General features: G+C 38.1%; 1 protein-coding gene across 1 annotated transcript in view; it reads left to right on the top strand.

The window, feature by feature from the left end:
- The window catches only part of LOC122112644 (phospholipid-transporting ATPase IB-like), a 112018-nt gene that overhangs the window by 85520 nt on the left and 11882 nt on the right, over positions 1 to 14616 (top strand). The window contains exons 29-31 of the mRNA XM_042685505.1: positions 5617 to 5695; positions 7143 to 7204; positions 9396 to 9452. Of these exons, the coding sequence (XP_042541439.1) occupies positions 5617 to 5695; positions 7143 to 7204; positions 9396 to 9452 (198 nt within the window). The remainder of the gene's footprint in view (positions 1 to 5616; positions 5696 to 7142; positions 7205 to 9395; positions 9453 to 14616) is intronic.

Raw genomic sequence — 14616 nt, 5'->3', positions numbered from 1 at the left:
TGTAAGTAAATTAACAGTATATTTCCATTTCTCTCCTAACTTTTGGTGTTTTGTTTTCATGCGTGTTTATTTCATATTTTGTAAGTACCTTGTGTGTGGTGTTGTTCATATCTTGCTTAAGTTATTTTATTAAACTGGGTGCTGGTGGCTTCCTTGTGTCTATAATCCTAGCTGCTCAGGAGGCTAAGGTCTGAGAATCATTGTTTGAAACCAGCCTAAGCAGACAAATCTGTGACATTCTTAGCTACAATTAATCACAAAAAGCCAGAAGTAGAGTCATGGCTCAAGAGGTACAGCACTGGCCTTGAGCAAAAGCAGCTTGGGAACAGTGCTTCTGCCCAAAATTCAAGCCCAGTACACAAGAAAATTATCTCATTAACATAAATTAATTATACAAAAGGGTATTTCTGTTTTATGTTGATACACATGCCTTCCTACATATGTCTGAAAGACCCCTAAAGCCCCTTGGGAACTATGACTGGCAGGATGGAGAAAGCCTGAAATCAGCAGAAAACTGCTGGTTGTGTGACAAGATATCTGAGTAAAGACAGGGGACTCTGACAATCCACAGTAATCCTGTCAGAAGGTGGATGAGTGCCTGTGTGTATTTAGCTCACTGCATGCATCCTGATACTCTATTATCTGTCCCTTGGAATGGGCCTTTCTATGTATAACCAAAACCAATCCATGTCCTGTCTGATTCCTTAAAAGTAGAGGATGGGCAAGACTCCTTTCGATTAATTATGTCTGTTGGCTAAACTCATTCCTCGCTCTCCTGGGTAAAAATATTGTTGCATGAGTAATTTTTCATTTGTTAGGGCATCTGCTGGATGGAACTGGCCTATGCCCATGAGTGGTTACATGAGTGGTATAGCAGGGTCAAGGTAGGTCTTTGTTTAGTGTTTTGATGTACTTCCATGGTGATTTCCATAGTAGGTACACTAATTTATATTACCACCCACAGTTCCTTTTCCCATTGAATCTTTGCCAACAGTTGTTGTTTTCATACTGATTGCCATTCTGGCTGGGGTGATTACCACTTCTGGGGCTTGAACTTAACTGCCTAGGCACTGCCCCTGAGCTTTTGTGCTCAAGGCTTGCCCTCTACCGCTTAAGCCACAGCTCCCTTTGACTTTTGGTGGTTAATTGAAGATGAAAGGACTTCCCTGATCTGGCTGGTTTTGAACTATGATCCTCAGATCTCCTCCTGAATAGCTAGGATTACAGGTGTGAGCCATGGTGCCTGACTAGATTTTTTGTGTGTGTGTAACACTTTAATTTGCATTTTCTTTTTTTGTATTATTTAAGTTAAAAGTGATGTCAGAGGGGTTACAGTTACGTAAGTAAGGTAATGAGTACATTTCTTGACAAAATGGTTATCCCCTCTCTTGTTTTTCCCCTTTCCCTCCCCCCCTCGACTCCTCTCCCACCAAGTTGTAAAGTTCATCTCCAACATAGTGTTTTGTGAGTATCACTGTTGTATTGGTTCACCCTTTGTCCTTTGCCTCACTATTTTGTTATTCACTTTCTCTTCCCAAATCAGATAAACGTATATACAAGACACAGGGTACCAAAATCAAAAACAGTGACAACAGGAGATAAACAAGAAAAAAATGAAAGAAAAAAAGAAATTATTTCATATAGTACATTAAAAAACAAAAACAAAGAAACAAAAAAAACCCTGTCATTTCCCTATCTTGGAGTTCATTTCGATTAAGATCATTTAATATGGTCATATGATCATAGCTATTGAGCTATTGTGATCCTCTGCTAGGACTATCCTAGACATATACTAATTGTTACAAATGAGGGAAACCATGACTTGCTTTACTAAATAGGATTTTTTCCAAGTCTTTCCAGTTCCTTACGAATGGGACAATGTCATTGTTTTTGATAGAAGCACAGAATTCCATTGTGCGTGCACACGCGTGTATGTGTGTGTTTGTGTGTGTGTGTGTGACACTTTCTTGATCTATTCATCTACTGAGGGGCGTCTGGGTTGGTTCCATATCTTAGCTATTATAAATAATGCTGCAATGAACATAGTTGTGTTGGTAGCTTTAGTGGGGCCTTGTTCGTGATCATTTGGGTAAATGCCCAGGAGTGGGGTTGCTGGGTCATAGGAAAGGTCTATATTTAGTCTTTTTTTTTTTTTTTTTTGGTCAGTCCTGAGGCTTGAACTCAGGGCCTGGGCATTGTCCCTGAGCTCTGCTTGCTAAAGGCTCACATTCTACCACTTGACCCACAGCACCACTTCCATCTTTTTCTGTTTATGTGATACTAAGGAATCAAACCCAGGGCTTCATTCATGCTAAGCAAGCACTCTACCACTAAGCCATATTTCCGGCCTCTATGTTTAGTCTTTTGAGGAACCTCCATACTGCTTTCTAGAACCAGTTTATGCTCCCACCAACAGTGTAGTAGCTTTCCCTTTTATCTGCATCCCCACCAGCATCTATTATTATTTGTTTTCTTGATAATGGCCATTCTAACTGAGGTGAGAGGGAATCTCAATGTGGTTTTGATTTGCATTTCTTTTATGGCCAGAGATGTTGAACATTTCTTCTTGTGTCTATTGGCTATTCTTATTTTCTCTCCAGGAAAGTCTCTTTTTAATTCTTTCACCCTTATTAATGGGGTGGTTGTTTCTTTGCATTTTCTTTATGGCTAAGAATGTTGACCATTACTTCATATATTTACTGTTCCTTTTTACTTCTTCAAAACTATTCATTTGCTCAGTTATTAATTGGATTGATGTTTAACCTTCCAGTTCTTTGTATATTTCTGGATATTATTTCTTTATCCAATCAGTAGCCATGAAAAGTTTTCTCTCATTCTGGTTTGTCTCGTCATTCTTGTTTGTCTCTTCATTCTTGTTTGTCTCTTCATTCTTATAATTGTTTCCTTTGAGGTGAAAGAGCTTTTTAATTTAGAAACCTTTGTTTCAATTCTTGCCTACATTTCCTGAGCAGTCACAGTCCTACTTAGAAAGATATTACTTTTACCTGTATCTTCAAGGGTCTTCTCCTAAGTTTCAGTGTTTCAGCCAAACATTTACATCTTTGATCCACTTTGAATTAAGAACAGGGTGTGAAATGGGGATCTTCTATATTCAGTATAGAAGATCCAGTATTCCCAACACTAGATGTCAAGGCTATGTGTTCTCCATTGTTTGTTGGAGAAACATCTGTATCCTTGATAATCACATCTACATGGTCTAATAAATGTACTTTGTTTTCAAACCCCAATATTGTATCTCTGTATTGTTCCCATCTACCAGAGTGGCTGCTGAGTCTTTTTGATACTACTAGGGTTTAAACTCAGGGACTCCCACTAGCTACTCTGCTGCTTAAGCCATATCACCAGTTGTCACTTATTTTAGTTTATTTTCCAGAAAAGATCTCATACTTCTCCCCAGAGCTTACCTCAGACCATGATCCTCCTACCTGCCAGTAGCTGAAGTATTAGATATGTGCTACCATGTCTGGCTTGTTTGTTGTTTTATCCAGGATGGCCTTAAATTGTGATCCTTCCCCCTCATATAGCTGGGGATTACAAACATTGGCCAACCATAACAGCTAACCTATGTTTTTTATTTCACCTATTAATCTATTCATGTCTAGAATTTCTGTTATAGTTTTGTTTCAAACTTTTAAAATTGTTACTTAATTGCATATCCTTCATTTCACTTTGCTCTTTTTTTTTTCAGTCTTCTTAGAATTCACTTGATGTTTGAATTTCTTTAGGGTATTAGTGAGCTTCAGGTCATTACAAAGAAATGACCGGGGCAATTAGTTGAGGGTTCTGGAGTTTTCAATTCAAGATTGAGTGTCTCCATAGCTTTGGGCCTCTGGTTATCAATGAGATGGAACATGTGTTGAAGCAAACTATTTATATCTTGAGCCAAAAAGCAGAGAGAAAGAGAGAGGGTACAGGCCAGAGTCTTGGTACATTCCAGTGTCTCTGAAATGATCTGAAGTTTCCATATAAGATGGTAACAAAACTTTTATATATGAACCTTTGGAGGATAGTACTCATATTTACACTTGGCACTTGGTTGAAAAGTCTAGGTAGTTTTTGTGTTTTGCATTTTGTGTGTTTGGTGTTTTCCGATGTCTTCATGTGTGTACCGTTTTTTGGTGTGAAATTGCCATCATTCTCATCTGTATGATTCTGTACGTAATGTAATTTTTCCATGTGGCTCTTTCTATGATTTTCTTTTATATTTCTGGATAGCAGCATTTCACTATGATCTTATTACTCCCTCTGTCCTGTGCTTCCTGGAGCTATTGGAGTTCCTTGAGTTTCTTGGATCTGTAGACTAATTGTAGGATCATCACCAAACAGTGATCTATGAGACAAATTCAGCCCTCATCATGTTTTATAAATGAGACAATAAAATATCATTGAAAATTACATATTATCAATAGCTGACTATTGTTATAATAACAAAATTCCTTTGAGTAGTTGCTACAGATATTATACAACAACTTAAAGTCTACTTATAAGACTTTCTGGAGGGCTGGGAAGGTGGCTCAGTGGTAGAGCGCTTACCTTGCATGCCTGAGGCCCTGAGTTCGACTCCTCAGCACCACATAAGCAAAAAGAAAAAAGCCGGAAGTGGCACTGCGGCTCAAGTGGTAGAGTGCTAGCCTTGAGCTGAAGAGCTAAGGGACAGTGCCCAGGCCCAGAGTTCAGGCCCCACGACTGGACCAAAAAAAATAATAATAAAACTTTCTCAAAAATGTGATAACATATTTTAAAATTGAAAGAACAAAGAATTATTTCTGTTGTTTCTATCACTAATATATACCTTTAATTGAACCTAGAAATTTTCCATCACTGAGATTTCCTTTAAGAAAATTGTGGGAACTGGAGGCTTGGCTCAAGTGGTAGATGATCAACTGTGAGCAAAAAAGCTGAGAGAGCTCAAAGCCCTCAGTTCAAGCCCCAGTACAAAGAAGGAATAAAAAAGGAAGGAAGGAGAGAGTGAGAGACAGAGAGAAAAGTAACAAGTTTGAAAAGAAATGTACTTATTACCTTACTTGTGTAACCAACACCTTGACAATTTAAAAAAAAGAAATGATTGTGAATGAAGGTCAGAGTGTTGATGTAAAAGATTAAAGTAGGGCTGGGAAGGTGGCTCAGTGGTAGAGTGCTTGCCTTGCATGCATGAGGCCCTGGGTTCGATTCCTCAGCACCACATAAGCAAAAAAGAAAAAAGCCGGAAGTGGCGCTGTGGCTTAAGTGGTAGAGCGCTAGCTTTCAGCTGAAGAGCTGAGGGACAGCGCCCAGGTCCAGAGTTCAGGCCCCACAACTGGACCCCCCCCCAAAAAAAAGACAAAAGATCAAAGTATATCATATGAAGTATAGGATATATCCTTATAATAATTGTGTCCTGTTCTATATCAATATTATAGTATAATTCCAAGTAATATTATGCCATATTTCCACATATTATTCAATATTATCCTATATTCCTTTTAAAGGAGATAAAAAAGTAGAGTTTTTCTGTCTCCAGGAAAGCATACACAGAGCAAACGCACTTCACAGTGTCATCTATTTTCAGGCATAAACGAAGCTTGTACCCTGACTGCTTGCTTTGCTGTCTTGCAGGTATTTTGGATCCAGTGCATGTGGGCTTTGCTTCACTCCTTCATTCTTTTCTGGTTTCCCACAAAAATGATGCAGCACGGTAATAGCAATGTTGTTTTAAACATTCAGCACTCTGTGTTATTCTCACTCTGACTTTATGTGTTTCTATGTGTGTACATAGAAAGAATGGCAGGAAAGATAAAAGCAATTTAGGAAAAAATAAAACATCTACCTAAACCTAAAGTAGACATTCCTTGGACTAACATATGGCAGTTTGAACACTTATCAGATGACATTTAGAACCCATTCTCTTTGCCTCTGACACATAACTTGAGGCCACACATGCATTTGTTGCTAATCTCCAATACTTGAATCAAGAATTCTGATAGCAAACACATCTCTAATGAATCAGAGATGTCTCTTAATGGTAAATTTGAATTCGCATCCAAAACATAATGTGTCAAGTAAGATAATGTCATGAGTTAATAAAACTACATAGAAATTTAGCCATATACTTCATTATTAGACCAATACTCCTTTTCCTGCTATGTAATTTTCAAAATAACATTACATGAAGGCCAGATGCCAGTGGCTCATGTCTGTAATCCTAGCTGGATCTGAAGATCCAAATTTGAAGCCAGCCAGGAAAAACAAATTAATCTGCAAAAAGCCTGAAGTAGAGGTATGGCTCAAGTAATCAAGCACCAGCTTTGAGTGAAAAAGCCAAATGAGAAGAGAGCATGAGATGCTGCTGTGTGCAAGTCCAGTACTAGAATTTTATATATGTTTACCTTCTAGTCTTAGTTAATAATGGCAATTTTGGAGTGCAAACTCCTGAACTGAATACCAGCTCAAGGGACTTGAGCTCAATTATTCTGATTTGTTTTATAGTTAATTGGAGATAAGAACCTCATAGACATTTCAGCCTGGGCTGGCTTCAAACCTGAATCCTCAGCCTCCCGAGTAGTTAGGACTACAGGCTTGAGCCACCTGTAGCCAGTAACCAACTCACATTTATTTAAGAACATTTTTAAGGGTAGAGAACATAAGGAGAAATCATCCTAACCTTGAGATAATAGGATTTTCAGCAGCTTTAGCACTGTTTGAAAAGTATTAGGAAATTCTACCAAAATTTCAAAGTACTGAGTTACTAGTGATTCTAGAAAAGACATAGTATGGCAAACAAAGTTGTGAAAGTTTCTTGTTGTCTAGCTACTTGGACTTTTAATGGACAGATTCTACAAAGTGGCTTAATCCAGGTTTGGTAATCACATCCACTATACTCCTTGTGATTTTCATTCTTGCGTATTCTGGTCATTGGTTTCTGCATTTGTTGCCTGATAGGTCATTGCAGGGAGTACAAGGTGGAAGAATTTTCCAGTTGTGATATAGGAAGCGATGATGTCATGGACAATAATTTAAGAATATAGCCCAAAATTCATAAGTATTTTTGATGTCCAGTATAGGTTCTGTTTGGTTAAAAAAAAACAACAAAGTCTATGTTTCAGACTCCAGAAAGGTCTGAAAATGACTCTTCCACTTTTCAGATGTCCTCCTGCAGCATGGGTATACTACAGATTATCTGTTTCTTGGTAATTTCGTCTATACGGTAAGATCGTCATCCAGGTACTTTATATCATTTTCCTTCTTTCTAATTGAAAAATGGAATTGAACATCAACCATTCTATCACAGTATCCTGTGAATTTTAAAACTTACACTCATATCTTTTTCCAAGAAGAAACTACTGTAGCAATTGCTAAAGCACAAAGTTAATTGCACATGTAGTACATAGTTAATTCTACAGTTCTAGAACTATTTACAATAATAGAATGTAGGGCTCATATGAAATATGTTACCATCCAGCACCACCACCACCCGCTTTTGTATACGTAGGTAGTGCTCTGTGACAATCTTGCTTTTAGCTATGTTACACTGCTTGATGGCAAGTTCAAATCAGTCCATAAATCTCTACCCTTTCTTTTCAAGGATGCTGTGTGAATAATACCCTCACTTAATCAGTCCATTAGGGAACATTACATTTGTTCTTAGCCCTGTGACTAAGTCCTGAGACCTCAACGTGAGGTTACTAGCCCACCCCTTCTAATGTACTGATAAGAAGGTTGAGGAGCTGGAGAAAGATTCTAAGCCCAAATGACCAAGGTGGAGACAATCCTGGTGCTCTCTGGAAATTAGAAAAAGCTGCTGAATAACAGCACAGAACAAACTGATTTGGGGGAAGGAAATTAGAATAATGGTAAAGATGAACTTGAAGAGGTAGGTAGGGATATTGCCTTGGAACTCTTCCGGTAAAGGGCTTTAGCATAGCTTGTATGAGATGATGGAAACTTGCAAGAATATTGACATTGGAGATTGAAACAAAGGAAGTAGGACTTAAAACGGTCAATATATCACTCATCTGTTGCCGCATAACAACACATGTTGTAGCAAAATCACATAGCATTTCATAAAAGCAGTCTCTTGACTTGTCTTGTCTTTGAACCAGGGTCTTGGTGTGTTAGCCTAGGTTGGCCTGAACTCACTATTTAGCCCAGGCTGATCCCACACTCATGATCCTCCAAAGTGCTGTCTGTGATTATAAGTATGCTCCAGCTACCATGTCTGGCTCTGAAAGTCCCATAGGACCAGCTCTCTTGAACATGGCAACACAGTTTTAATACAAAAAGATAAGAAAAAAAAAAGTGCAGCTTTAAAAGTAGGAAATAGGATAATTTACCTAGTTTGAAACTTCCTCTTTTCATTTACTCATAGATTTTTCACATTTTTCTGTTTACTTTATTGACTTTGTTACATTCCATGATATGAATATTTCTGTTATTTCTAAAAATAAATGTGTTATTTTACAAATAATTCTACAAACATATGCATACTTGTGTATTTACTGATGTAACTTTTTCTTCAGATACCATTAGATGGTATCTGTGCATACATGGAAAGTACAAAAAGTTCAGTAGATAAAATACTACAATTAGGCCAAGCATTGGTAGCTCATACCTGTAACCTTCATTACTCAGGAGCCTGAGATCTGAGGATTGTGGTTCAAAGGCAGCCAGGGCAGAAAAGTCCATAAGATGCTTATTTCCCATTAACCAGCCGAAAACCAGAAGTGGAGGTGTAGCTCAAGTGGTAGAGCACCAGCTTTGAGCCAAAAAGCCTAATGAAAGAGTGAAGCCCTGGGTTCAAGCTTTAGTTCCAGCACAAAAAATTACAATTAATGAATGAAAAGAAATGATCAGATTAATAGATAATGACAACTATTTAAATATCAATTATATTTCAACATATTAGAATATTAGAAAAATTTAAAAATGTAGAATACCATTTTGTAATGGTATTAATCATATGGAAACCAGGAATAAATGTAGTGAATGATATTCACACACTTGCTGGGAAAAAAATTCTAAAACTTTATTGGAAACAATATTCCTTGACTAAAAGACTCAATATTGTAAAGAAACCAACTTTTCTGAAATTGGTATACACACAAATGTATACACATGTATGTATATGTATACGTCCACATATATTGGTATATGTATACATCTTATATATACACACAAGCATATATATGCATGTCAATTTGAGTTATATGTTAGGAGGTTTCTAAACTTGGATAAGAAATTCTCCCCAGAACTAAAACCTAACAGAAAGAACACTTACCAACCAATGGCAGCAGAATCTGCCAGATAGAAATGAAGGTCCAAAAGAAGTGGGTGGATGTGGTTTCCAGTGAAAAGTTTTAATTCATTTTTCCATTCTCTTCCCCCTCTCCATCACACAGTATGTAGTTGTTACGGTTTGTCTGAAAGCTGGCTTGGAGACAATGTCCTGGAATAATGTGAGTATGCTTCAGGATTTCCCCCGTATCCACTGTTCTGGTTTATATGCCGATTTGCTCTCAAGCTTAGGCAAATAATAAGCCTTTCTTCTGGTCTCCATATTCTACTTTATTTGGTTTCACATATTTAAGCAATGCTTTAAATTGGATGAAGGCATATTTATATTCTAACTTGCACTTAAAATACTTTAGATAAGCATGCTATTACCTGAGATGTCACATTTATTATTATTATTCAACTACAGAGAATAGAAAAAGAAAAAAATATACATTGTCTGTACCTCTTGGTGTGAATGGTAGTGATGTTTTAGAAACTTTGAAATCCTTGCTCCATATAGGCTATTTTTTCAAAACAAAAATAGGATAATTTACCTATTTTGAAGCTTACTCTTTTCACTTACTCATAGATTTTTCACATTTTTCTATTTAATTTATTGACTTTGTTACATTTCATGATATGAATATCTGTTATTTCTAAAATAATTGCATTATTTTACAAATACTACTATGAAAATATGCATACTTGTATATTTACTGACATAAAAATTTCCTTAGGTTATTACTAAAAGCATAATTTTATTTTCTATAAACTTACAGTTGTTTTTTGGTTTTTGGTTTTTGGTTTGTTTGTTTTTTTGGCCATTAATGGGGTTTGAAATCAGGGCCTGGGCACTCTCCCTGAGTTTTTGTACTCAAGGCTGGTGCTCTACCACTTTGAACCCCAGTGCCACTTCTGGTTTTCTGGTGGTAAACTGGAGATAAGAATCTCACAAAATGGGCTGGGAAGGTGGCTCAGTGGTAGAGCGCTTGCCTTGCATGCATGAGGCCCTGGGTTTGATTCCTCAGCACCACATAAACAAAAAGAAAAAAAAGCCGGAAGTAGCGCTGTGGCTCAAGTGGTAGAGTGCTAGCCTTGAGCTGAAGAGCTGAGGGACAGCGCCCAGGCCCAGAGTTCAGGCCCCACGACCGGACCCAAAAAAAAAAAAAAAAAGAATCTCACAAACTCTTTCCTGGGCTTGCTTTGGACCGTGATCATCTTCAGATCTTAGCCTCCCAAGTAGCTAGGATTACAGACATGAGCCACTGGTACCCAACTAAACTTAAAATTTTTTATAATTTGTTTTTTTAAATTATACACACAGACATGCATAGTTAGGAGGAATGAGTTCATTTCCAGCTAATACTCAAAAAATGTATGTGATGAGCTGGGAATTTAGCTTCGTGGTAAAGTGCTTGCCTAGCATATGAAAAGCCTTAGGTTTGATTCCCAGAACCACCAAAAATACAGGGTTTATGAAAAAAATGGATGTGTATTAGGTTATTATCCATGGAGAGCTTAAACCATACAATATATACATCTTTTTCTTCCCTTCTGAAATAAGTTTAGGGTTCAAACTTACGCAGTCTTCCCAACTATACACCACCATTGAGTTTGAACAGATGTATTTAATTGGCATCTCATAAAAATATAAAGTAGAAATGTGACGTATCACCTGAACATGATTTAAACATATAATAAATTGGTATTTCTTTTTCTTAGTGGTTAAATTTTCTCCAATAAGAACATTTCTTAAAGTTAGGCACTGATAATGACTCAGGCCTGTTATCCTAACTATGTGGGAGACAGAGATGTAAAGATTGCTGTTCAAAGCCATCCTGGGCAAACAAAGCCAAGAGACTCTGAAATGAATTGCCAAAAAACAGAAATGGAGGCATGACTCAAGTAGTAGAGCACTAGCCTTGAGTGGAAAAGCCAAGCAAATGCTAAGCACTTCAAACTCCAGTCCCAGCACAAATGCACACATACACACACACAAATAAGGTTGGGAAAGAGAATTGAATTGTTTCCTCCTCTTGTCTATATACTACTGTGCCTTGTGGGGAAGCTGGAGAATTTGTGTAAAAGGAAGACTTCTTCACTGGGAAAGAAGATGCTGGAGCCAGGCCTGATGGTACATGCCTATAATTTCAGCTACTCAGGAGGCAGAGACTGGAGGATTACAAGTTTGGAGTCCATTCGAGTAGCTGTAAAAACTTGTTCTAAAAGAATGGAAGAATATCCTAGACAAATACTGGTTACGCAAATAAGGGAAATCATGGACCTATATTTCTTTGGGCCTGGTTTATTTCACTTAATATAATTTTTTCTAAGTCTTTCCATTTCCTAAAAATGGAGCAGTGTTGTTCTATCTCATGGAGGCATAGAATTCCCTTATCTTGATCCATTCATCTACTGAGGGGCATCTGGGTTGGTTCCATATTTTAGCTATAGTAAATAATGCTGCAGTAAACATAGTTGTGCTGGTAGCTTTAGTATGGTCTTATTTGTGATCATTTGGGTAAGTGCCAGGAGTGGGATTGCTGGGTCATAGGGGAGCTCTAGGTGGAGTCTTTTTGAGGAACCTCATACTGCTTTCCAACGTGGTTGAACAAGTTTACATTCCCACCAACAATGCAGTAAGGTTCCTTTCTGTCCACATCCTCTCCAGCATCTGTTGTTATTAGATTTCTTGATTATAGCCATTCCAACAGGGGTGAGGTGATATCTCAGTGTTGTTTTGATTTGCATTTCTTTTATGGCCAGAGATGTTGAGCATCTCTTCATGTGTCTGTTGGCTGAGCAGAAAAGCTCAAAAGCTATGTACATATAACCATATAATATGATGCTAAGTGAAATGAACCCCAAGATAGGGACACAAGAGGTTTTTCTTTGTTGTTGTTGTTTTTAAGGTACTAGGTGATTTTTTTGTTTCTTTTGTATGTTCTTCCTCCTACGATATAGCCCCTGTTGTCACTGTATTTGATTTTGGCATCCTGTATCTTGTATATACATTTATCAGATTTGGAGATGGGAAGGGGAATAACAAAATGCTGAAACAAGGACACAGGATGACCCATTGCAATAATGATACCCACAAGATACTATGTTGGAAATGATCTTTACAACTTTGGCCACGGTGGGGTGGGGGGGAAGATATGGGGAAGGGAAGGGATAGTTGGAAAAAAAACAAAGGGGGGGTAACAATGTTCAACAAGAAATGTACTCATTACCTTACTCATGTAACTGTAACCCCTTTGTACAGCATCTTTACAATGAAATTTTAAAAAAAAAACATTAAAAAACAATGGAAGAAGAGGCAAGGTGCTAGTACTTCGAGCAAATGAGGAGGCTGAGATCTGAGGATCACAGTTCAAACACGGCCTGGGCAGAAAAGCCCATGAAATGCTTATGTACAATTAACCACCAAAAAGCTGGACGTGGAGCTGTGACTCAAGTGGTAGAATGCACTAGCCTTGAGCAAAAATTCTCCGGGACAGGCCCTGAGTTCAAGCCCTAGAACTGATACCAAAAAAGAAATAGAGGGAAGAAAGGGAGGGAGGAGGGAAGGAAAGAAAGAAAAAGAAACAGAAAGAAAAAAAGAATGAGAGAGAGAAAAGGAAGATGGGAAAGGGCCTGGAGATGTAGCTTAGTAATAAAGTGCTTGATTCGGGCTGGGAAGGTGGCTCAATGGTAGAGCGCTTGCCTTGCATGCATGAGGCCCTGGGTTCGATTCCTCAACATCATATAAGCAGAAAAAAGGCCGAAAGTGACTCTGTGGCTCAAGTGGTAGAGCACTAGCCTTGAGCTGAAGAGCTGAGGGACAGCGCCCAGGCCCAGAGTTCAGGCCCCACGACCAGACCCCCCCAAAAATAAATAAAGTCCTTGATTCAATCCGTAGCACCACTGTTTACATGCAGGGAGTGGCAAGAGGAAGAGAGAAAACAAGCACAATGGCCCGCCACAACAGCCTCGTCCCAACAGAGAGCCACATGAGGACACCCTGAATCATAATGCAGTCAATGTGACATGAGCAGTGAGGGAATGATGACATGAGGATGTATCACATGTTGAAAGTTTCAGATGTTCCAAGTTATGAACAGATCTCTAGCATCCTCACGCTCACTGGGGGCCATCCCCTCCCCCTGCAGAGACAAGTGTTTTTACTCTAAACAGAGAGGAATCATTTGACTAATGGATTAATTATAAAAAAATTGCCTTTGAAGATGATTCATAAGTACATATCAATACTTTGAGACATAGCACTTTGAGTTTCCCCTTGTAATATTCAGACACAAGTAGTGAACAGTAAGAGCCAGCACCTAGCAAGACAAGAGCATTCAGGCCTCAAAGTTCACCTAATGTAGCTAATCATCTTCTTTATGTGATAATAATAAACCTACGTGACTTACCCAAATAATTCCTCTGCTAATACAAACCCAAACAAACAATTAGATTATGAAAAGGATCATTAGTATTGGCAATTACAGAATTTGGTACATAGATCCAGACATGAACTTTCAGCCAAGAGTCTCTACCAGACTCACATTTGTAGTTCAATCTAAGAGACTTCTTTTTTTTTTTTGCTAGTCCTGGGGCTTGAACTCAAGGCCTGGGTACTGTCCCTAAACTCCTTTTGCTAAAGGCTCATGCTCTACCACATCTGGCTTTTTCTGTGATTGATTGGAGCTAAGATTTTGATGGACTTTCATACCCAAGCTGGCTTTAAACTTCAACCCTTAGCTCTCAGACTCCTGAGTAGCTAGGTTTATGGTCATGAATCACTGGCACCCAGCTACAGTCACAAATATTTATTGTTGTCTCAGAACTATTTATACAGATTAACTATTAGTTGGTCAGAGTTTTACCTCTCTAGCTGATTTCTGTTCAGACTTTTGATTTTTTGTGTGTCAATAAAGTAAGCAGAAGATGGTCTTATTAAATAACCCTCCACTTGGACAGACATCTTCTGAGAGTTGACCATTCTCAAAGACCCAGAATATCCCTTGGTGTGAGTGAATGGAGTATTGATGATCATTTCACATATTCAAAACAGTAAGTTCTTAGATTCACAGCAAAGTATTCTGAGAAGAATGTTGGAAGATCTGATAGCAAGTAATGGAAAGATCATGCATATTTTCACACGTGAACACATGACCTAGACAAATGTATTTTGTTAGTTGCTATAAATTTTTTCAAAGATGGAAGGGGCTGGCGATCACAATGTTGAATGAGATAAGCCAAATGCAGAAAGCTAAACATGGCATATTCTTACTCATTTGTGGACTATAGACTTAAAATGATGATAATCAGGACAAACAGTAATGGGACATGAGTGCAAAATGG

Source organism: Dipodomys spectabilis, unplaced genomic scaffold (genome assembly GCF_019054845.1).
Source record: "Dipodomys spectabilis isolate Male_0828 unplaced genomic scaffold, ASM1905484v1 ptg000095l, whole genome shotgun sequence".
In the NCBI taxonomy this organism is placed as follows: Eukaryota; Metazoa; Chordata; class Mammalia; order Rodentia; family Heteromyidae; genus Dipodomys; species Dipodomys spectabilis.
Note: the sequence above shows the minus strand (reverse complement) of the source record. Positions and strands in the feature narration are given on the sequence as shown.